We start from the raw sequence: 26,320 nt of genomic DNA, 5'->3' as shown, positions 1-26,320 counted from the left end.
CTGAAACCTTCAATTCCGGGAACCAACAGCAAGAGCACCCTGGCCAATTCTAATTGACATGAAAATCTATGGAGGTAGAAAGGCAGCCTCAGGGACATTTTTTCCCCCAGTTTTACAGATTAATACTAGCACATTCACCAGGAAGTTATCATCCTTGCATTTAATTTACTGGTAATGAAAGTGAAAAGAACTTTAGAAGGTGGGTCAGGAGATCTGATTTCTAATCCAGGCTCTGCCACTAAGCAGTCACGTTAAGTAAGCACCTAAGTAGCTAAGTAAATACCTTGGAGAGGTCACTTCACTGCTGCACACCCGTTCCTCACCTATAAAATGACTAGATAGATGCTAAGGTCCTTTCCAGATCTCAGATACTATGATTCTACTATCCCCAGCACATAATGTCCACTATATTTAACCCACACATTTTTATTCAAATCTTGATGTTGGTTAGACTCTGGCAAAGAAAAAAAACTGGAAAAAAAAGAGCTTTATAAGTATGTGGGTTCTTTTGGTTAGCATTACTTTGAAACACTAAATTTAGACCTATACTCAGTTAAAAACACTAGAGGATATAAGAATCTGGAGTTCCAAAGTTTTCCTATAATCATTTTATTTTCCTGTCAGATTCTTTCAAAATATAGCTGTTAAAATTTGGGGGGTGGGCATTAATACAAGAGGTGACTGTGGCATAGTGGAGAGAAAATCAGTCTTGGAGACAGGGTGAACTGGGTTCAAGTTTGACTTTGACCTGAATATTGAATGCATTATTCTGGGCTGGTCACTTAACCTTTTACTGCCTCCAAGCAATTCTAAGTTGCAGAACAGGTGAGGAACTGCACAAGAATCTTTACTAAGAGTTCTCTAAACCAATAAAATCACAGGTATGGTAAAAGAAAATTAAGCACCAAAAAAAGCATGTATGACCTGTTCTTCCATAAGACGAAAGGAAGAAACAAACAAAAACACAATGCTTATTTAAAGCTATGAAAATTTAAATTATCTTCCTGCATGTAAAATGATGCTCTATTTAAGATGAAAGACAAAAACTTGTGTACATGACTAATTGTAATGATGAAAGAATGCAAGTCAGTTGCTTAAGAACGAGAACAACAAAGAGATAAACTACTGCAGGCATCACCAGAACTGGAATGACATTGCACTGTGTACTATATTGCCATGGCAACTAGCAATGGGAAGATGAATGTTTCATATTCACTCAGCTCTGCAGTACATGTCTATAAATCAAACTTGCATAAAGAACACAAGATTTCTGCTGTGGGCTGTACTCAGAGCCAGTTTATTTTCCTGTTACTGTATAATTATGGAAAAGAAGCACAAAACAATGAGGTCATTTTTAGTATGGAACAAAACTCAAAAATTTCTAAAACACCTCTGCTACGTGATTCCATTCCATTCATCTAGCAGGAGCAGTGAAGCAACACATTCACAGTGCAAATGGAAATCCTATTTGCATATGTTCAGTGAGGACACAGGTACTTGTCTGCTTGGGTGAATAACTAACTATATGAGATGGGCACACTCTCTAGCCTTTCGTTACTGTTGCTTTAAGATGCATTTAGGGCATCTTAATTATTAATTCATTTGGAGTTGCAGTCCAAGTTTTCATTGTTGGTAATTTGCAGGCATTGTCATTTCACGCTCAGCAGAAAGTTCATTAGTTACTTTGCTTATATTATACAACATCTCATAATTTAGGAACTGAGACAAATGGCTACATTTCTATACATAAAGAGAAAAAGTTATTGGTACCCTATATCAATGAAGTAAAAAACCTAGTTTCTGTCTCCTATATGCTTCCACACACACACATACATGTGTGCTCGCATGCAAACATGCACAGACACTGTGTATATGTCTATGTCTGTGTGTGTATATATATATGTCATGACTTGTTTTTTTTAAATACCCTAACTCAACCATCAAGATAAAGGCTCTCCAGGAGTAATTATACCAGTGATGATCTGCAACTATCTTTTCTTAAGTCCTTAGTACTGGGAATTGTTTCTAAGACTCAAGAAAAGAATTAGACCTCTTTCCCTTGGTGGGAAATATTCTACATTCTTGGGTCCCTTTCATTTCTTCAAAAGTGCGTAGACAGATTCCGAATGATAAGTACACTTAGCTTAAGGTCACTTTTTTTTAAAGAATAGATCAATCAGTTAACAAGCATTTCTTATGCAACTAATATTGACTTAGGCCCATTACTAAGTTCTATAAAAATGAAACAAACCCTATTCATAAGGAGCTTATATTCCAATGGGAGAGACAACAAGCACAATATATAAGTGGTGATTGAGCTTGAAGGATGAAAAGGATTCTATGAGGGTCAAGTACGGAGGCAATGCAGTCCAGGCATGGAGGATGACCAGGGCTAAGGTATACGGATATAAGATAGAGACATATATGAGGAACAGAGAGAAGTATAGTTTGGCTAGATGGTAGAGAAGAGGAGTAATGCCCAGTGAGGCTGGAAAGATAGGTAGAGGACATGTTGAGAAGGGCTTTAAAAGCTAAAAAGGAGTCTATATTTTATCCATGAGACCATAGGGAGCCAATGGAATTTACTGTGTAGGAAAGTGATATGGTCAGATCTGCAAATAAGGAAAATCACTTTGGAAGAATGGTGGTGTCTTCAAAAGAAAGAGGGAAGTTTGGAACAAAGAAAAGTTTCGGAGGAAAAGAGATACAGCCCTATCAATGTCTCTATCACCTGAACTTACAACTTCCATGGAAAATCTCACAGGCTGTATTTCCTTCTTTACTGGTACAACTTCCGACGGGAGGTTGTCCTTCTTGCCAAGGCCAACCTCTCCACTTCATTCTTTGATCATGTCTCTTCTTATATCCTTCAGGACCATGTCCCTTTGGTCATTGTCACTCCTCTCACACTGTTATCAACTGGCACTTTTCTTGCTTTCTACAACTATGTCCATGTATTCCCAATTAAAACTCCCTGGATGTTCTCTTCTACTCCATTTTTTGGAGACTGTTCTCTCCTGGTTCCTTTCCTACTCATCTGACCACTCCTTCTCAGTTACCTTTTCAGGATGATTATTTATGTCCCAACCCTTAAATATGGGTGTCCTCCAGGTTTTTGCCTTGAGCTCAGCCCCATTTCTCTTCTCTCCCTCTATAGCTTTTCATTTTTACACACATTACTCTCAAACTTATATATCAAATCCTCAACACTACTCCGACTTCCAGTCCTGCATCACCAGTGGATTGGTTGTGGGACATCTACACTCAATGTCCCATTAGCATCTCAAACTAATTAAATCTAAGGAGGGCTCATTATTTTTGTTCTAAAACCAGAGTTCTTCCAGGTGGCTTCATTTTGGTAGAAAACATTCTATTCCCTCAGGTAAGGAACCTTGGAGTCATCCTTGACTCTTTACTCATCAACTGAATCCAGTTAGCAGTCAAGTCTTGTTGACTCCATCTTCATAACATGCATCACATCATTCTTTTCCTTCCTTTCACATCATCACCCTACTCATACCCTAATCACCTGTCACCTGGACTAACAGCCTCCTAAATTAATTCCTTGATTCCAATTCCACCCCCCCCATCCATCCTTCACACAACTACTAAAATAATCTTCTTAAAGGACAAGTCTGACAATGTCACCTCTCCTGCTCAAGAATATTTAATGGTTCCCTACTAGCTCAGGATAAAATATAAATTTCTTTGCTTGTCATTTAAAGCCTCTCTTACAATATAATTACAACTTGCCTGATTTCACATTAATCTACTGTATGCACTCCATATTCTAGCCAAACTGACCTACTTTCTGTTTCTGAACTCAATATTCCATCTACCTCCATGCCCTTGCAGGAGAAGTTCCCTATGTCTGAATGCTATACCTTTTCATCTTTGTCTCTTAGAATCTTTACTTGCCTTCATGGCTTAGTTTCTTTTCAAGGTGTGGATTCTAATGGGAAGTCTTCCTTGATCCCTTGAGTTGTTAATGTTCACACTCATGAAAAATTTTTCTTGTATTTACTTACTTGCTTACACATATCCCCCAGTAAAATGAGGGGACTAGGGGCAGCTAGGTGGCATAGTGGATTCAGCTCTGGCCTTGGAATCAGGAGGACCTGAGTTCAAATTCGGTCTCAGACACTTGACACTTACTAGCTGTGTGACCCTGGGCAAGTCACTTAACCCTGACTGCTTCATCAAAAACAAAACAAAACAAAACAAAATGAGGGGACTGTTATTCATTTTTGTCTTTGCATCTTCAGTACCTAACACAGTGTTTTAAATCTAACATGTTTAATAAAAGCTTATTGAATTGAATACCATGTATTTTAAAGCGGTCATGAGTTGGCATTAGCCTTCCATCCCTAATGTATTCCCTCCTGTATTAAAAAGAAAGGTTTTATTGTGGTGGGGAAGGGAAGGACACAGGAGTGCACGTTTTGGGAACTGAATGTAATATAAAAATAAAAGTCATCAATAGGGCTTCAAAAATTATATTTGGGCATAAGTTTCTTACTAGCAGGAGACCAAGGGCAAGTCAATTTAATCTCTTGGTTTCCCCATTCACATGACAGTAGGGATGAATAATTCCTGTAGCACCTAACCTATAGGACTATTGTGAAAACCAAAATAATTTCAAACCCGAAAGCCTTATATGAATGTCAGTTATTAAGACTACTGCTACTAATACTGATACGGAAAATGTAATTATAACCACTAGTTAGTCAGTTAGTAAGTATTTATTCAGCACCCAGTGTGTTAGTCACTGTGTTAAGCAGTAGGGATATAAAAAAAGGCAAAAAACAGTTTCCACCCTCAAGGAGCAATCTAATTTAATTACTTAGTCCATTAGTTTCACAGTATATGTAAAATAAGTAAGTGACAAAGCACCTTAGTGGCCCCAACATCATCTGAAATCATACATATGCTTTTATATGTTGTCGATGTGTTTCAGTATCATTTAAATTGGTTAAATATATATATGTGTGTCTATAGATACACATAAGCATATGATAATTTTGAATGTTGCTGGGGCCACCACAATGTTTTGTCACGACCACCTGGCATATACTGGGGATCTGGTAGACTGAGGATGTACTCCATGAGAATGAAGAAAACAAGGAACCTAAAGAGGTTAAAGTGACTAATCTAGTAATTGGCTCTCTGTATGGCTTTACAGAAATCATTTCACTTTTCTGTTCCTAAGTTTCTCATCTATGAAAAAATGGGCTCCAAAATGTTATGATTTTGTGACTTATAATATATTCCAACTAGTGTATGGTAGCCATACTGGACTATTTGAGACCTATAGGGCAAACTAAAGGGCACTGCTCCAGTCTAAATATTCCTTGAGAATATGCTCTGAGCCTGATTCGGTTTTGGCCATCTATGGTTGCAGGAGACAGGTCTAAAATAGACTCATCTACTTAAAGGTTCTATAAATGATCAATTATCCAGGTCTGTAATGAACAATCTGTGGTAACTCTATACTACAGCTGATCCTATTTGATAGACTTGAAGATAGGTCAGGTTCAGTGAATTATATCCTGTCATTTTACTTTTTCTTTTTTTAAACTAGACTTCCCACCAACATAAGAGTACAGTGATGGTAGACCTGAATATAATTATTATCTTTATTTTTAAAAGTCAACAAATTATTCAAATCCGAACTATTTCTACTCATTTAGCATTAATAATTACTCTATCTTTACAGCCAGATAAGCATGTAAGAGGCTATTTTGGGGGCAGAATGGAATGCTACTATGTTCTATGTTTTTAAGTTAAATACTTAATGTAAGATCAAGAGGAATTTTATAGAATTTTCATTAAAAGTTATTTATATTGGATATTAATGATGGTTGGCTAACCCTCAAGGTGTAAGAATTTGGCACTAACCTTACGGTATAAATATTCTGAATATAACACATACATTCGCTAAAGTAAATCTACAGATTAGACACCTTTTAGCTTATCTGGTTTGTCATGAGAGCATTTAGCACCACCCACTGGTTAAAAAGTTCCACTGCAAAAAAATCTTTGAGTCAATATGCTTTGGATATTATTTAGAAATTTCTAAATGTTTTATTATTAAATTGAAGTCAAAGTAATTTATTCATCATCATATAAAAAATTAGAAAGAATTTAACTCCTGAAGCCTAAATGTGTGATATTCTATACTTTACTCTGGCTTGTCCACATAAAAATTAAATATATTTAAACTAGTCCAACAGAAGATGAGAGACCATTCCATGTTAATACTCAAATATTCCATTTGGTCTGTGATTTCGATGATGTGAGTATTTCCCGAAATGATAAAGAACATGACCCCTTTATGCCAGCCCACTGAGTGAAATTCACATCCATAAATTAATTCCATATATTCAACACTGAGGATCTATCCAATGTTCTGGGTGTCTTCCATCTAGTCTCTTTACACTGGGTGAATAACAATATCATGTAGGGTACCCACTGGTCATATCTTGCTCTAGTTATGAGACTGGCCATTTAAAAAAAACCTACATATTTTTTCAACTAATAAGCATTTACTTTCTTTTCTTCCCACCTCCTCCAAGCCTGGGAAAAAAAAAAGGACAAACAAAACCCTTGTAACAAATAATTAGAGTGGAGCAAAACAAATTCCCATATTAGTTATGGCAAAAAAAAATGAATCTCATATTTCATACTTAATCCATCACCTCTCTGTCAGGAAGTGCCAACTGTTCTTATAGACATACATTTTACTGACATTCCTTATACAACTTCTGCATGATTTTTTGTTTGTAATATGTTACAATTTGCTTCTGCCCACCATGCATCTCTCGGCAGCCCTTTAGGTTATCTTCAACTTAAATTCTTTAGAGACTGCAGTATTCCATGACTTGGAGCCATACATCACTGCTTTAAATGAAATCAGAAGACAAAAGGAAGTTATAGCTAAATGGAAAGATGGCTTACAGCTTCTCTGTGGAGACAGAGTTGGTTTTATTGTGCATCCAGGCAACAAGGAACATTATTTAATATGACATTTGGTCATCCATATTGTAGGGCTTATGTGATATATTGCAAGAAGACTATTATGAAAATAATTGCAGTTTATGGGTTGGCATCAATTGCAGAGGATAGAGAGACAGGGAGAGAGAAAATTTTTATGAGAACTTGATAAGAACCTCTAAATTAAATCAACATACATGCAGATACTTGGTGACTTCAATATACAAAACTGCATGGTAAAGACAGTGAAAAACATGTAGAAAAAACACAGCTGTGGCATAAGGAATGAGTCAGATCAAATGCTTATAGAATGCCAGAAGTCCTATGCCTATTCATCATGAATATATTCTTCAAGAAAATAATTCAAATGTTGGACATGGTCAGCATTAAATAATAACACAAAAACAAAAACTGGTGATATTTTAACAGAGATAAAACTAATTGTTACTAATATGGAAACCATGCCAGAATAAGTCTTTATACACTCAACTTGATAGAGTAAGGATCAAATAAGTAAGGATAAAAATTAATGCAAAGCTAGAATAAAAATAAGAAAAATATGTAGTGTATAATCAAAACAACTCCAACCTCACCTATTTTTAAAAGTTACTGGTGCTAAAAAATGGGAAATGGATGTAGGAAATAAAAGGGAATTAAAATAATTATAATTTAGTATAGAAGTTTAACTGAAGTATATCAACTGCCATGACAAGAAGAGCAGAAGATCCTAGAGACTGCATGGGCCAACTGGCCAGTAAACACTTGATCTCCTTGTCAAACATGGGGATATGGCAGCGAAAGGCAACATTGGTTTAAAATATGAAATGGTTTGAAAAGCCTTATTGATAATAGAAGATTATGAGCAGCACTACCTCAAAAAGAAAAGAGGAGGGGGAAACAATGGAAAGAAAAAACAATTTTAAAGAAAGCTTAGTGAGAGGCCTCATTAAGTAAAATCATTTCAAGGGCATGTAAAGATGAAAATATTGGAATGACAACAAACAGGTAAAAGACGGAAAAGATCTGCAAACACCATAAAGTTTGTATAGTCACATCATGGTCCCTGATGTACTGATAGAGGAAGTAGAAATGGTATTAAAGAAAACAAAGATTGGAAATAGCAGTTGGACTAGACCAAGTAAACAGAATAGAGAGGATAACATAATTTTGAGGGCACTGAGGAAATTGACTGTCAAAGTGCGTAAAAAAGGGGAAGATGGGAAAGATGGGAAAGAACTGTGATTCAAATTATCACCTAAAAAAGAAATAAAGAAAATATCAGTAATAATTAACTCTTATGTCTACTTTCCTTTCTACATAGAATTTTTGTGTGACTAATGTGCAGCGTCATTGTGGGCATACTTGAAGATGGTGTCAGAAGGGAACAGGCAGAATTTCACAAGCGATATTTCACGGGATAATAACATCTCTGAAATCACACTACCCACTAAAAGTGTAAAAAATACAGGATCTCATTCTGTTTACTATTTGTTGATTGTAAAGAAGGATTTGTTTCAGTAGAACAAAATCTTAACATCTTAAACACTCTCTTCCAACCAGCAGTGTCCTGTGTGTATGTCAAAATTATGATACCTTAAAACTATATGATACCTTTGAAAGATGTAAAAGATATACCAATCTTGTTTGGCAACATCTAATTATTCATATCAAATAAGGCATAAAACAAGGTGACATATTTGCCATTATGAAAGAGGTCAATATGAGATCCAGGTTGAAGAGGGATTCCCTATACATAGTTAGACCCTACAGATGCTCCTGTCTGCAGATGAAATTTTACTGACTAGATCAAGCCCAGACACAGTAGAAAATCTTCTAAATAAGAACTGCAATCACTTAAGAGAGTTTGGCCTAATTGTTCACATTGTAAAAAACATGTGGATGTAAAAATGCCTATTGTACAGACTACGATATACAACTGGAGGAGAAGCACTTTATACATCAGTATCTGTCTATCTGTCTATCTTTCTACCTATCTGTCTGTCTGTCTATACTATCTGGGACAGACTCTGAAAATGAATCTATCTATCTATCTATCTATCTATCTATCTATCTATCTATCTATCTATCTATGACAGCCACTGAAAATGGACCGACTGGATCCCAGACCTAAATAGGTAGCAGCCTTTAATGTCTGGGAAATTGCGCAGTTTTTTTTAATGATACCAAACTTATCCCTGAAACACAGGCTCATAACAGCAATATTCTTCTAGCAAGATTGTGTGGCCATGAGTCACAGAATACTTTAAGTTCCAAAGAATTCATGTTGTAGGTCTTTGAAGAACTGAAAGTGAGATATGTAGTAGGCATGAGCAACCTGTTACAGATCCTGAAAAGGAAGATACAAAGGTGGTATACAGGATAATATTAGAAAAATGTAAGACTGAAAAAAAAATGGGTGGCCACATATGTAGCAAGAGCAAAGGTCAAGGGATGTACCTATATACTCCACTGGTTCCCAAGAAATGTGAACAGAATGTGAAGAAGGCCCCCAGAATCTACAGTGATTTTATAGGAAGACATAGCTGAGAGTTAAGTAAATTGAGCAGGCATGGGCTGGTAGTCCTGGGCCTGCACTGTTAGAGGAAATGGCTATATTGGTGAGAACCTCCATTCACTGAAATACTGAAGAGGAATTTGACATTCATTCCTATGGAGTTTTACCTCGTTAGATTCATTCTGACCTTCTGGCCTGTGGAAATCTTTTGGAAGCCTGAACTTTATCATCCAACCTGTTAGTTATTCTTTTTGACTTTCTATAATCCATAAATTTGATAGGACTTCTATTCATCCAGATCACTGATAAAAAAATGTTAAACAACACAAGGTGAAGACATTTCATACTGTAGCATTCTGCTAGAAACCTCTTTCAAACTGACAATAGTTCCTTGTGATGGTTCCTTATTCTCTTTAATCAATTGTTGACCTGAAGTTCAGAGTTGAGGTAGAAGGTACTTATATAGGAAAGATGATAGAAGATGACTGCTATGTTTGCACACACACACACACACACACACACACACATCTGTATGTATACATATATGTCTATATATACATATAATTTTATCTCTATCCATCTATCTATGTAAATACTTGGCAGATAGTAAGAGGTGTGGGATGTTGTAGGTAAAGGGAAGGGGCACTATCCCATGAATCTGACAAGAGGTCTGTCACAGAGTTAAAAAGTCATTTGTCTGGAGAATGAAATGGAGGAGTAGGATATCAAAACTTTGAACTCAACCCCCGACTCACACTCTATATATAGTGAGGTAGTGGACCAGTTAATTCACCCTAAATCCTTCCTAGTACACATATATCATATGGTAGTAAAGTGGCATAGAAGGACACAGTACTGAACTTGCAGCTAAGAAGACCTGAGTTCTAATTCTGCCTTAGATGTTTATCAGACCTATGCAATACTGCTCAAGTCATTCCATCTCTCTTGGCCTCAGTTTCCTCATCTGTAATGTAGGGATAATAAAAGTACCTACTTCACAGGGTTGTTATGAGTATCAAATGATAGTGCATATGTAAAGCTCTTGGCAAATCTCTGAATGCTAAATATATGCTAATTATTATTACTGTTATTATTATAAGAGTTCATAGTTTTGAAAAGTATTATTAAAGGTAAGAAGCAGAGGAATTTCAAGATTTGCACCCAAATTACCATCTGTAGATAATTAGAAATAGAGGCAACTCTTTTCTGTAAAGGCAAATGTCATGAATAGATGATTATTATTCAGACATTAATAATTCCTTGGATGAATGAAAGGGTTAACCAATAATTAGTAAGAAAGAAACCATAATGAGAGTTTCATATTTTGTAATTGGCAAAAATGTACAAGTGTTATTACCAGAAGAACAATTTCTTCCAACTATACACGTAGTTGAGGAATAGGATACTTCAGCAGTAACATTTGTTAAAGCAAGAGGTTAGAAAGGAAGCAGGATGGGAGGGTTGTTTAACATAGTAGTTGTCTCCTGGGAACACTATTTGCCATAGGACAGATCACATTTGTATTCATTCTGTATTGAATTCTAAAAGATACCTGCAAAGCAAACAGAGATGATGGAGATGGTTGAGCTGTTGTCTAGGGCACATACTGGCCCATAGAATTCTGAAGTTTGAAGGGATCTCATAAATCTAATCCAACATACTCATTATATGAGTGGAAATGGAGACACAGCAAGGCTTTGTGACTTGCTTGTCCAGGGTCAAGTGGTAGAAAAGCTAGCACTAAAACTCAGGTCTGACTCACACTTTCAGGCTCTTTCCACTAAACTACCCTGCCTTCAACATGGTTCCAAAGTTGCATCTGAGGAATGTGTTATGAAAACAATGTATAGATAAATGAGAAATCAGGCAATATGGTATGATGGAAAGAGGGCTGTACTTGCAGGAATGGTTTGGGTTCAAATTCTGCCTAAACTAAGCCTTTGTTATATGTGGCCATGGCTAAGTCAAATGATCTCTCTTAATTTCATTTTCCTCATCTATAAAATAGGTGACACAATATCAATAATTCTTCTGATATCAATCTAACAGGACTGTTATGAGGTCAAAGGAGATAAGTTATATAAAGGGCTTTGAAAACCTGAAAATACTATATAAATGTGAGATATTATTACTATCATTAGGAATAAGCATGATATACACAGCACAGAATTGGGCCAACGTATAATTAGCATCCCTAAAATAGTCCACTTACACGTGAAATAGGGATGGGTCATCCTTGACTAATGAAAGCCGACTCGTGCATTCTGAATGATGAGACCAAACCATCTTATTCTTTATTTATAAAATTATACACAGGATATAGAAGATATGAATATTTTTATTATATGAATTAGAATCACTGCCTCTAAGATTTATTTTCTAGTCTGGCTATTTGAACTTACAGATATTGATTCCATTGGTTTAAACACTAGGGCAAAGTAAACTATCAAACCTCAAAGATGAGGCTATAAGTATCACCAAGGCAACAAAATCAGTCCTCTGTGGAATTCATCTTTTATGGGACGAACAGCATGATGAATTCTAATGATGAATATGAAGAATCGCAATCAGATGCAGAAAATCACTCAGCATATTACACATGAAAGATTCTTTGAATTTCCCTTTAGTAAACGGGGACATAGGGTCAGTTTAAAAAAAACTGACAATATGCTTCTCGTGCAACTGTGCACTAGAATAACTGACGAAAGCAGGAAAAGAAAGTTGGTGGCAAATCAAATGTTCTTTTTACCATAAAATAAGTAGCAAGGCTCTCGCTGCAGAGAAAACAAGCACCTTCATAAAAACAGATAAACCAACAGCTACGTTTCATTGTCTTTCAAACTCAAACATCAGGTATTAATGGTTCACTACCTGCATGACTACAAATATCATAATGATGAGCCTCTTTGGTATTGTGTGCACATACTCGTGTAAATAGAGGCAAATTGGAGATGTAAGTAGTGCCCTGTGCTATGACAAAGGAGAGGAGGCAGTCATTATAACTATCTGGATCTTAAGGTCAATGTGATTAAATTTGTGTGTGTGTGTGTATACACACACATACATACACACATATATGTACACATACTATATATACATATAAAGATCGTGATGCATGGGATGGTGACTGACAAAACTCCTTTGTTCGAGACCAGAGGGGAAAGCCGTGTGAAACAAGTCATTATGATTGGATATTGGCAAGAACTGACTGCAGGCAAGGTGTAGACTATAGAGAAGTTGGGCTCTTTGCAAAAGGTACAGATGAATGCTTTGATTTGAAAAGGCTATCTTAAATCATCTCCCTTTAGGCTACTCAGTACTGTAACACTCTTCCATTCACTGGAATGAGAGTTTGTCAGCCCACTCATAGCCAAGCTCAAATCAATCTTTTCCCTTAATCTGGTTGTGTTGGGGGAGGGGGATAATCTTTTTTTTTTTTTTTGTTAATTCAAACACCAAGTTCCTATCCTCACCAACAACCCTATACTGAAAAGGGCATTATGTATTTTCACTTTAAAAAGTAAGTTCTATTAATCTTTTTTTGCCTTTATATGGCGACCATTTGGCTCCCTCCTTTGCTCCAACCAGAACGAAATGCCTCCCTTGTAATCAAATTAGATAAGCAGAAAAAATTGACAAAGAGACTGTTGGACAATGCATGCAACCAACATTCTGCTCCCTTAGTCTCTTGTCTCTCTTCCAAGAAGAGGGAGGAAGGCTTCATTAGGTTTCTTAGGACCAAGACTAGTTATTATAATCACTCAGAATTCAGCTTCCACTAAAGGGATGATTTAACAGAAAGTGATGGTCATGCTTTTTTCACCATTCCTAACAGTTAAAGGTTTTTCATGTGTACTTTGACCTGAGGTTTCTTGAATCTCAGAGTTGTATTACAGTGGTCACTAATCACCTTACTTTGGGAGTAAAGAGCTTTGTGATGTTTAGGTATTTCTACCTTACATCAAGGAACAGAATTAAGCCTCGTATTCACTGCGTAATTGGGGATTGGGGGAGGGGGAAATAAGTAAGGAGGCCTTTTGTACTTTTGCATGTGGTTTCATCACTAGGGAAAGAAAAGGCAGCCTAGAGCTGTATGCCAACTGTCAGGTGGTGAGGAAAACAGAAATTTCACTGCTTATACTCAGAAAGAGAAAGCTCCCAGGCATTTAGAGGTAAACATATCCTAGCGTAGAGAAAAGTGCCAGCCCCAAATACTGTAGGGTGCCCATTAAAGAGCTGTGTTAAGAAAGAAGAGCTTACCTCCTGATGACAACCAAGACTAAAATATGAATTAAGCACCTCTAAAAACAGGGGGAAAGTAAGTGATGAGTTTGTGAAAACGCTTGTAGAAACCTATATCACATTCAGCTCTGGGCACTGCAATTTCAGGCATTGGCAAACAGGACTGCATTCAGACAACATGGGAAAGGCTCTCCCATACACCATACAAGAATCAAAGTGCACAACTGACAGGCAGCAGACTTTGACTTAGTCTAGAACCATCCAAACTAGAATGGACTACTCTGGGAAGTACTAAGTCCTCTGTCTCTAGAATTTTTCAATGAGATGTAGCAATAACCATTTGTTAGGGATGTGGTAGTAGGGAAAGATGCCTCCAACTCAACATAAAACTCAACATACTCAACATACCAACAACAACAAATAGTTTTAATATCCCTCCCCCCTAAATCCACCCCCGCTTCAAACTACCCTCCTTCAATGGAGGTACCACATCCTTTTCCAGTCACCCAAGTTCACAACCTCTGAATGCTCTACTCTTCCATGTTCTTTACCCCCTTTAGGCAATCAATTGCCAAGTTCTATTGACTCCACCACCATAACACCTCACACATGTCCCTTTCCTCTCCATTCACAACAGGCAACATTTAGTCAGTCAGTCAACAAGCAGTAAATTAACTTACTATGTTAATTTTTATGTTAGTATGCTAATTTACTATGTTAATACTAAATTAACTTACTTAACACTTACTATGTGCCAAAAACTTTAGTTCAGGTCCTCATTGCCTCTTATTAGGACTACTGGTCTCCTTGTCTTAACATTCTCACCTCAATATATTATTATGGAATGACTGAATGTATAAAAACAGTATGTAAGGGAAGATTAGGGAATCTTCCTGAGCTCAAATCTGGTCTCAGACACTTACTAGCTGTGTGGCCCTGGGCAAGTCACTTAACCCTGTTTGCCTCAGTTTCCTCATGTGTAAAATGAGCTGGAGAAGGAAATGGCAAATCACTCCAGCATTTTTGCCAAGAAAAACCCAAATGGGGTGGTGCAGAGTTGGACATGACTGAAAGGACTTAACAACAACAAAAAAAATGAGGGAAGATTTATTGCGTATAAAGGAAAGGGTTATTGAATTCAGTGATACTAAGTCAATTAAATAACAAGTATTCGTTAAATATTTGGGCTGTGTAACCAACTGTACTGGTACTATGGGAGATACCAAGCAGTATATGACACAGTCCCTATGTGCAAAGACCTTGGTCTAAAAGGATACATACATGTAAAATTCCATTGTAGGATCACAGAACTTTAGACTCGGAGGGAACCACATAGATCATTGAGGCCAGCCTCTTTCTTTTTTACAGGTGAGGAAACTGAGGCCCAGGGACATTAAATGTTGGGTTTTTGTTTTTTGTCTTTAGGCAATTGGGGTTAAGTGACTTGCCTAGGGTCACACAGTTAGTAAGTGTCAAGTGTTTGGAATGAGGCTGCATTTGAACTCAGGTCCTCCTGACTTCAGGGCCGGTGCTCTATCCACTGCACCACCTAGCTGCCCATAGGTACATTAAATGTTCAAGGTTACATAGCTAGTTAGTGGCAGATCCAGGACTAGCAGCCAGGTGTCTTTACTCCCAGGTCAATGTTCAACAGGAGGATAGTAGGAGACACAATCAGGAAGGATGAATGGTATCAGGTTGTAAAGGGCATTGGGCATTTGGATAATGAGTTCATCCTGTTGGCAGTGGGGAGTTGTTGAAGATTTTTGGTCAGAGAAATGACATCAAAAGTCATTACAAGAACTTAAAATACATCTGTTACAGAAAAGAAAAATCTCATCATTTAAAACCTGAGAGCTCTAGAAATTACTGATCTTACCATTCTAATTCTAGTAGATGAACTCAGTACTAAGCCAGTCTGAAGAGAATTTGCCTTTTTTGGTAGAATGCAAACTTTTTGAGAGAAACAAAGGCTTCCTTTTTGTGTCTGCATGCCCAGGACCTAGCAAAGTGCCTGGAACCCTGGAGGTACTCAATAGATACCTGTTGATTGACTGACTGATCGGTTGGCCTGAGCTATCTAACATGGACACAAAAAAGAGCTCCTCAATAGCATTAGTTTCCTAAGAACTTCTGAACTATATGTAAGCCTTAGAGCAGCGTCTGTACGCAGTATTTGACATCAGGGCACAACTATTGGTTCTGTAACTGACAGATAAGTTTCAAACACTGAAGGAAGTCTCCATCAGGCCTTGAAACCTTAGTGCTAAAAATGTTATAACCTTTTCAGGGGGTTGTTGTGAGCTAACGACTGTTTCCATTTTCTATAACTTCTCAGCATGTGAACCTGCGTGCTACACGAGTATTCTACAGCTCTTACCTGAAAGCTTCGAGCACAATCCTTTCTGACAACTTGGGAGCCACTTGTTTGAAGGCTTTTTTGAAATCTTCCAAAGTTAAAAATCCACGATCTTATTTAAGACAAAATTAAAAAAAAAGATTTGAATTATTTGTTCAGATACAAAACACTTATTGTATACTTAGAAATTTCTTTTGTATAAAACAGTTGCATCAGGAATTTCAACTACAGTATTTGTATCAAGCTTTTGACTGGTGGTGGTGGTATTCAGTTGTGTCCGACCCTACGTGACTCCATGGACTCGGTCGATTTTTACTACTGTAAGATAAAGGAAGGGAAAAAAAAACCACCAGGGTTTTCTTAGCAAAAATACTGGAGTAGTTTGTCATTTCCTTCTCCACCGAGTCCCCATTTGACAGATGAGAAACTGAGGCAAATAGGGGTTTAGTGATTTGTCCGGGGTCACATTGCTAGTAAATATCTGAAACCAGATTTGAACTCAGGTCTTCCTGATTCCAAGCCTGATGCTCTATCCACTCTACCACCTAACTGCCCCTTTACTTAAAGAAAAAAAAAGGAATTTAGAAAAGACTAATAATAATGGTAACAGCTAGCATTTACATAGCACCTCAAATTTTGCAAAATGTTTTACATATATTATTTGATTTGATTTTGACAACAACCCTGTGAAGCAGGTGCTGTTATTATCTTCATTTTACAGATAAGAAAACTGAGTCTTAAAGAGAAGAAGCGATTTGCCCAGGGTCACTCAGCCAGTAACTATCTGGAGCAAGATTTGAACTCGGGTTTTCCTGACAGCACTCTATCCACTGTGCCACTTAGAATCTTGTAGAAAGTTCAATGTTGTTCCACTGCATGCAACCATACCTGTAGTATAAGGCACACTTATTTATCAGTAAACTGAGGTAATGGAGCCAAGAGTATTGAAAAGTTTTCTTCAAGCATAAAAATGCTTTGAGCAAAATGCCTCTCACTAGGTTTTCATAATTTACTACTATATTCTAAGAGGAGTCTTTTAAATAAGTAGTGGCAATTTACTAGTCTATTCTATTAAAGTCATCATTTTCCTCTATTTCCTAGTCATAAGTTTTATTCACCTCGAACAATAATTAGTGAAACTAAAAGGTGGCACAGTAGATAGAATGCCAGGCTTGGAATCAGGAAGACTCATCTCCCTGAGTTCAAATCTAGCCTCAGACACTTACTAGCTGTGTGACCCTGGGCAAGTCACTTAACCCTGTTTACTTCAGTTTTCTCATCTGTAAAATGAGCTGGAGAAGGAAATGGCAAACGACTCTAGAATCTTTGCTAAGAAAACTCCAAATGGGGTCACGAAGAGTCTGAAACAACTGAATAACAAAAGGCAAATTTTGGAAGGGATGGCAGAGATAATCTTTTGACTTTGATATCACTGGCAATATCCACACCTTGGTACTTCAAGAATTTCTAATTTCATGTGTGTGGGTGCTCCCTTCCCTTTACTGATGCAGATCACAGCCTTTCTACCGTCTGGTGGATGGCCTTTGAAAGTGACTGTGGCTGACTTAGTGATGAATCTCTTTGATTTTATCTCAATTGGACCCTGAAAAACAGAAATACCGTCGAAACCTTTCTAGCATACATTCATAAACTGAATGCTAAAAGGTTCCTGTAAAGCACAGAGAAACGACAAAGGAGATGGCTGGGCCCCTTGGGAACCCAAAGTCACCTCCGTCCTACAACATCAGAGCCACTGACACACTGAATTGGAGCCATGTGACTCTGGGCCAGTCGCTTAATCTCTGTGTACCTCAGTTTCCTCCACTTTAAAATGAGGATAAGAGTATCTACTTCATAATGTTTTGTAAGTACAAAAGACAGAATATTTGTAAAGCACTTACCATAGTGTCTGACACATAATTAGCACTTAATAAATGCTTGCCCTTGTCTTTTTCCTTCACCGAATAAGGTGTCAGGGTAGGACTTTAGGGGAATTATCACTATAAACTCCCAGAAAATGGCAATTTTCGCTATTGTGACATAAAGGGAGGGAAAAAAAACCAAGCACTTCTTAAGCACCTACTGACTGTCAAGCACTGTGTCAAGCACCTTTGCAAATATTATCTCATTTGTTCTTCAAAACAATTTTGGGAGATTAGTGATTATTTTGGAGATGATTTCCATTTTAAAGTTAAAGAAATGAAATGAAGCAGAATTTACATGACTTGACCAGGGTAATACTTCTAGCAAGTGTCTGAGGCTGGACTTGAACTCAGGTCCCAGTGTTGTGTCCATTGTGTCACTTAGCTGCTTCTAGGCAGCTCTAAGAAGAGTTTAGAGATGGACTGAAATTCTTACACATCAAGTAGCTGAGTAGTTCTAGAATTTCCAAGTTTTAATGCTAAAACCTAGAGCTGTGATTAAATTAAAAACTGCTTTGAGGATATAAAATCTTCAGTACATTTTAAGTTTTCTGTCTTTTTTTTCTCCCCCTAAGCCAAGCTGAAAGCTTTCAGGTTTGTTCTTCAGGCTTTATTCAGGCTAGGCATGCTTCTTGGGGTAAAAGTATCACATCAGCCAGTCTATTCAGCCTTGGAATTGACAGAATGTGGACCTACACTAAGTCCATAAGTGGCAGTGGGCCCTAAAGACCAACAGCCTCTGAATTAAAGCGTCAACGAGCAGAACACAGTAAGGCTCAGTGGAAGCATATGGGCCACAGGGCCTTACATGCAATCATTCAACAAGGCTTTAGGGAAGTCACTGTGATGAAGGCTGACGACAAATCAGAAGAAGAGTATCAATCAGAGACAGAGAAATATGACTGAGCAAAAGAGAAGTGAACAATGATAATAGGAGTCACCGGGGGACGATAAGGAGAAATGCTGGGCAATGGAAAAAGAATTAGATTCTAAACTAAGAATTAGGCTTCCACAGTTCTGGTCTTACTCATGCTAGTTACATGTTGGGATAAGGCCACTGGATCTGTCTCCTTATTCAAAAAATGAAAGCAATGAAATCCTATAATTTAATCAGTCCTTTAGAAAACAACATCCTAAAATAGAAGTAGTTCTAGGAAAATGATGAGATTCAGGAATATACACTGAATATGGCACTCAGTTTCTATTGGTTATGAGCTACCAACATAGTACTTGAAAATGTCTGAAATCTAGTTTCTTTTGCTACTTAGCTATAAAATAATGATATATGAGTAAAAACCAACAAACCATGGTGGGAACCATGGTATTAACTTAGATTCAGTGTCACTGAAGACCCCTCCAACGACTCAAGGGAGTCCAAAGGACCCCACTTTGGCTACTCCCAATCAGCAAGGTAGTTTAAGAAACCTCAAAAATGCATGAGAACATAGCAATATCTGGACTCAGAGGAGAGGGAAGGACTGAGGCTGACTTATCTTTCATTGTGACAATCACAGGAATCCAGGCTTATGGCAGCCTGGATTGTCCCAAGCCAAACTCCTGACACAGTCTCATGGCACTCCTTTCCCTTCTCTACCCCAACTTAGATTACAATTCAGGTCAAGTTCGATTTTTCTTTAATATACTCTTACTTATAATTCTACTTATGATAAATGTCAAGCACTTAAGAGATAGTGATCTTAAAAGCCATAAATTAGAGATTACTATAAAAAAGAAGAAAAATTCTAGAAGCAGAATTTAAAACAACCATTCCAGAACAGAAATATTCTATACAAGTATATTTCATTATGTAAATAATGAAATTAAAAATACATGCATTTTTAACTAGGATGATTTAAAACACTTACATTGCCTGTCAAAAGCTGTGAAGATCTGTCTTATTTCATTCTGATGGAGTTGGGCTGCTTTTTTTTTCTCCATTAGTTTTATAAACTCTTCAAGGCATATACCTAGAAACCCAAAGAAAGATGGTTTCTCTCTTTTAGAAAAGTATATACGACAGCTAACATTTATATAGTACTTACTATATATGTGCAGGTACTTTACAAATATTGTCTCATTTGATCCTCACAACAACCCTGGGAGGGAAGTATGTACTACTATTATCCCCATTTTACAGATGAGGAAATTGAGGCAAAGAGGTTAAATTACTTGCCTAGGGTCATACAGCTAGTAAATGTATGAGACCAGAGTTGAACACAAGTCTTTCTGATTCTAAGCCCAGGGCTCTATCCACTATACCATCTAACTGTCCCTATGTATAAGTGAAGAGATTTTCAAAGTACTGAGAATTATCTAATTTTCACTTAAATTGGTTAAAAAGGATATTATTCCTAAAGATTTATAAAACTGAGTATACTAGATATTATACCTGACACCAGGCATGAATATTAGAAAAATGCTCCCCTTGGGGGTGGACTTCTTTCAGGGAGTTGGTGAATGAACTGATTCCCTTCCAAAAGTGTGTGTGTGTGTGTGTGTGTGTGTGTGTGTGTGTGTGTGTGCGTGCGCGCTTATTTCATTCACTACTGAATTCAATAAACAGGCACAGGTACCACTTACGAAATAAGGCCTCAACTTTTCTTACTTTGCTTTCTAGTATTCCTTTCTTGATCTATTTTTCTTTTCCTTCCTGGATATCATTATGGCATTTTTTCTGTACCTGGGAGATGAGGTCAGATAACTAGTTTCTCAAAAGTCAGTATCAATAGCACACTATGGATTAAGGTGGAGAGAATATTATCTAAGCATTAGAACCGGCACCATCCCCAGGACTGAATAAACCCCATGATATATTCAGCTGCCATAAGCCTGGATTCCTGTGATTGTCACAATGAAATAGTCACATTGGATAGTATAAAGTGGAATACTGTGCTTACAGTGGCCATTAAAGTGAGCTCTAATATGATGTTTGTAGAGGATTTTAACGGCAATGGTTTTATATTAAATTTTATATTAAATAATATAGTTGGTTTTAAGTCAAATTTTTTTTCAGAATCACAGACTTTTCAAGTTGGGATGGACCTCAAAAGCTCCCCAGTATAACATGTACCTGAATAAGAGTCACTTCCACAATATTTCCAACAAGACTTTGCTTCAAGACCTCTCATTAAAGAGAACCTACTTTTCCCCTAGGTAGCCTATTCCACTTTTAGATAGTTATAGTTGTTAGTTTTTCCTTATACTAAAGCCTAACTATGTCTCTAATATGTTCAACTTCTACCTATTGCTTCTAGTTTTGACCTCTGGGACAAAACAGAACAAACTGAATATCTGAAAGCAATTATCATTAATAAGCCTTAACATCTCAAAAATTCCTTCAACCAATGTTGACATGGCATGATCTTGGGGCTCTCCACTGTTTTGATTTTCCTTCTCTTGACATATTCCATCTTATCATTATTCTACTCAATGCATGACCCCCAGAACTGAAGACCAGACTCCACATGTGTCTAACTGGGACAGAATACGGCAGCACTATAAACTCCTTATTCCTGGATGCTACTTAGCTTAACTACATTATATTCTGGACACTGTTGTATGATGCTGAACTTGCAATTTTCTGGCTAGATATGTCTCTCTCATATTTCACTTGCGAGGAATGAAAGACCTTATAACTGTAAAACTTTCTAATCTCTCCTATTTCATTTTGTCTTATTATATTTGACTCCAGTGTTCTAGGGTATTGAGATCTTTTTGGATCTTGATTCTGTCACATAATTTACTTACCTTCTATAGTTTTGGGCAATTCACCAATTTAATAAGCACGCTACAAAATCCAAGTCATTGCTAAAAATTCTAAACATCACAGACAAGCTCGGATATCTAGAGCACTCTTCTAGATATGTTGTTTTGTTGGGTCATTTCAGTTGTGCCTGACTCTTTGTGACCCAATTTGGGCTTTTCTTGGTAAAGGTATTGGATGGGTTTGCCATTTCCTTCTCTAGCTTATTTTATACATGAAGAAACTGAAGCAAAAAGGGTTAAGTGACTTGCCCAGGGTCACACAGCTACTAAATGTCTGAGGTTGGATTTGAACTCAGGTCTTCCTGACTCCAAGCCTGGCACTCTATCTACCACTCATTTGCCTAGTCCTCTAGAGGCCTTTTGCCAAATTGACAGGGAATCATTAAAGACTTTTTGGGTCTGGCTATCCAGTGAATTCCAAATCTAGATAACTATACAACTACTTAGCCCCCATTTATCTACCTTGCCCATAAGATGAACATGAGTGGCCTTGTTTCATGCTTTGCTGAAATCTAGTTAATCTGTATCTACAGTATTCCCATGATCTGTTGTTGTTGTTCAAGTTGCTTTTCAGTCATGTCCGACCCTTCATGACTCTACTTGGGGTGTTCTTGGCAAAGATAGTGGAATGGTTTGACATTCCCTTCTCCACCTCATCTTACAGATGAGGAAACTGAGACAAACGGTGTTAAATGACTTGCCCAGGATCATACGATCTACCTGTCCACTGATCCTATTAGTGTGTTATATAGCCTATGCAAGGTGGTGTTCAAATATTGATTCTTTATGAACTTTCCTTTCTGAACATTCATTAACATTCTGAGTTTAAGATATCTAAGGACATGCAGTTCAAGATATCTAAGAGGCAGCTGGAAATATGAGACTGGAGATCAGCAGAAATATTAGGGCTAGATCTGAGAATTATTAACATAGAGATATAATAATTAAAGCCATGGAAACTGAAAAGATCACCAAGTGATATAAAGGGATATAGAGGGAGGAGAGAGAGGGTTCAGGACAGAACCCTGAGTGACCCCCACAGTTAGCTGGTGTGGCATGGATAAAGATACATCAAATGAGGATAAAAAAGGAGCAACCAGGAGAAAGCAGTGTCATGAAAACCTAGAAAGAGGGAAAGTATCAAGGAGAAGAAGGTGATATTCCTAAATAATCCCTTCACTGAACAAGATGGCATTATTTTTAACTTTAAGCAAAAATATCATGGATACATTCATTTTCATTTTTTAAAAACTCTAAACAAATGCCAGGGGAAAAGGTCACATTTTATGTAAGTAGTTAGCACAATAAACTGACATTTTAGATAGTTCAGCTTTTCAAGATACCTGATATATATATGTGAAATTCAGAGGTAATTTATTAGGAAAGGGAATTGGATACAGAGCATATCTCTTTAATTAATCATTTAAACTAATTTGTTGAGAAGGAAAAGAGTGGCACCATAGGAGAGTGACTTAGGAGGGCAATGCTATCTGTAGGAAAGTCCTAACAGCCTTCTGTCTCAGAGCTCAAGACTCAGATATGTCTGATGCCCTTCCTGGGCCTCAAATTCCCTACCTGGGCCCTTTGCTTTTACTTGAGTTTCTACGTTGGGGAAGGGGTGCCAACTAGCCCTCTTTGTAGTTATTTCTTCAGCCAGTAAAGATTACAGTCCTTTTATACCTTAGTAGACTGGAGCTTCATGGCTAACAAATATTCATAATCTGGTAGCCAACCTATCTGGCAAACAAAGGCTCAGAAAGGTTTTACATACATTAGTTGCTCATGGGTAGGCTGAGCTAATATAATAAAAATGACAATTCTACCTAAGCTAATTTACTTATTCAGTGCCATACCAATCAAACTACCAAAAATTATTTTATAGAGTTAGAAAAATAATAAGATTCATTTGGAATAACAAAAGATCCAGAATATCAAGGGAACTAATCATAAGAAATGCAGGGGAAGGTGGCCTAGCCATTCCAGATCTTAAATTACATTATAAAGCAGCAATTATCAAAACTGCTTGGTACTGGCTAAGAAATAGAGTGGTGAGGAGCAGCTAGGTGGCGCAGTGGATAGAGCACCGGCTCTGAAGTCAGAAGGACCTGAGTTCAAGTCCGACCTCAGACCAAACACTTGACACTTACTAGCTGTGTGACCCTGGGCAAGTCACTTAACCCCAATTGCCTAAGAAAGAAAGAAAGAAATAGGGAGGTGGATCAGTGGAATAGGTTAAGTACGCAAGTCAATGACTATAGTAATCTACTGTTAGACAAACCCAAAGATTTCAGCTTCTGGGGATAAGAACTCACTATTACACAAAAACTGCTGGGAAAACTGGAAAAGAGTATGGCAGAAACTAGGCATAGACCAAAATCTCATACCATATACCAAAATAAAATCAAAATGGGCTCATGATTGAGATATAAAGGCTGGTACTGTAAGCAAACTGGGAGAGCAAGGAATAGTTTATGGAGAACAGAAGAATTCATGACCAAACAGGAGACAGAGAACATTAGGAAATGCAAAATGGATAACTTTGATTACATTAAATTGAAAAGTTTTTGCACAAACAGAGCCAATGCAACCAAGATTAGAAGGAAGGTAGAAAATTGGGAAAGAATTTTTACAGCCGGTCTCTCTGATAAGGGCCTCATTTCTAAAATATATAGAGAATTAAGTCAAATTTATAAGAATACAAGTCATTCCCCAACTGATAAATGGTGAAAGGATATGAACAGACAGTTCTCAGATGAAGAAATTAAAGCCATCTATAGTCATATGAAACAATGCTCTAAATCACTATTGATTAGAGAAATGCAAATCAAAACAACTCTGAGGTACCACATCACACGTATCAGGTTGGCCAACATGACAAAACAGGAAAGTGATAAATATTTGAGAAGATATGGGAAAATTGGAACATTAATGCTTTGCTGCTGGAGTTGTGAATTGATCTAAACATTCTGGAGAGCAATTTGGAACTATGCCCAAAGGGCTATAAAAAAGTACATACCCTTTGACCCAGCAATAGCACTTCTAAGGCTGTATCCCAAAGAGATCATATAAATGGGAAAGGGACCCACACGTACAAAAATATTCATAGCAGCTCTTTTTGTGGTGGCAAAGAATTGGAACTTGAAAGGATGCCCATCAATTGGGAAATGGCTGAACAAGCTGTGGTACATGAATGTAATGGAATACTATTGTGCTATAAGAAATGATGAATAGGCAGATGTCAGAAAAACCTAGAAAGGCTTGTATGGTCTAATGTTGAGTGACATGAGCAGACCCAGGAGAATGCTGTGCACAGTAACAGCCACATTGTATGATGACTAATATTGAGAGACTTAGCCCTTCTCAGCAATACAAGGATCTAAGACATCTCCAAAGGCCTCATGATGGAAAATGCTATCCACATCCAAAGAAAGAACCATGGAGTTTGAATGCAGATTGAAGCATAGTATTTGCTATTTTTTTTCTTCTGTTGTGTTTTGTTTCCTCTTTCTGGTGGTTCCTCTTATTGGTTCTAATTCTTCCTTACAACATCACTAATGTGAAAATATGTTTAATAGGAATGTATATGTACAGCCTATATCAGATTGTGCACCATCTTGGAGAGGGAGGTGGAGAGGGAGGGGGAGAAAAATTTGAAACTCAAAGCTTATGGAAGTGATTGTTGATAAACCAAAATAAATTAATTTAAAAAAAAAGGTTTTACATAGTGAATGGGCCCCAAAATAGCAAAGGAAATATAATTGGCTTTTTTTTTAGCATACAAGAAAAGATTCAGATGCTGTAGAACTCTGTTTGCTAAGTGTAATGGATAAAAGGGAAATATTGCAAATTTCACTACAATGAGCCACCATATTCCTTCAATTTTATCTTGATTTTTGTCCCAAATAAGTGTTCTAGCAGTAGAGCATCCTTATATAACTTTCAGGGCAGCTGGGTGGAGAGAGTGTTGAACCTAAAGTCAGGAAGACTCATCTTCCTGAGTTCAAAACTGGCTTCAGACACTTATTAGCTCTGTGACCCTGGCAAGTCACTTTTGCCTCAGTTTCCTCTTCTGTTAAATGAACTGGAGAAAGAAATGGCAAACTACTCCACTATCTTTGCCAACAAAATCTCAAATGGAGTCACAAAGGGTTGCCCATGACTGAAACAACCAAACATCAACATACAACTTTCAAGGATGACATCATCCAATCCACCTTCCATATCACATCAATCCATCTTCCAGAGAGCTGCCACTGTTTGAAACAGCAGCCACATGCTAAGAAAAGTGCTTTTCCTTAATGGCTGATCTAACTACAATATTCCTCTACTCCCATGGGTCCTTATTGCCTCTTTTGGATAAACTGCTCCTCTTTTTGGCTTGTAAGCCCCTGTTTTCAACCTACCTTTCCAGTCTCAATTACACACTCCCCTTCTCACACTTATAGTCTAGGCAAAATGGTGTCTACCTTTCATTTTCAAACCTTTCCACTGGCCATCTTCTATGCATGGAGTGCTCTCCCTCTT

The 26,320-nt window shown here is 37.3% G+C and overlaps 1 protein-coding gene across 2 annotated transcripts in view; it reads right to left on the bottom strand.

The window, feature by feature from the left end:
* EFCAB11 (EF-hand calcium binding domain 11) overlaps positions 1-26,320 on the bottom strand; it is a 214,321-nt gene that overhangs the window by 157,629 nt on the left and 30,372 nt on the right. For both annotated transcript variants that reach the window (XM_021000320.2, XM_021000311.2), the window contains exons 4-5: positions 19,897-19,998; positions 16,131-16,221 (exon numbers count right to left, since the gene is read on the bottom strand). In XM_021000320.2, the coding sequence (XP_020855979.1) occupies positions 16,131-16,221; positions 19,897-19,998 (193 nt within the window). The remainder of the gene's footprint in view (positions 1-16,130; positions 16,222-19,896; positions 19,999-26,320) is intronic.

The sequence above is a fragment of the Phascolarctos cinereus genome, unplaced genomic scaffold (assembly GCF_003287225.1).
Source record: "Phascolarctos cinereus isolate Bilbo 61053 unplaced genomic scaffold, phaCin_HiC Scaffold_3;HRSCAF=262, whole genome shotgun sequence".
Taxonomy (NCBI): Eukaryota; Metazoa; Chordata; class Mammalia; order Diprotodontia; family Phascolarctidae; genus Phascolarctos; species Phascolarctos cinereus.
The sequence above is the reverse complement of the archived record's forward strand: the minus strand, read 5'-3'. Positions and strand labels throughout refer to the sequence as shown.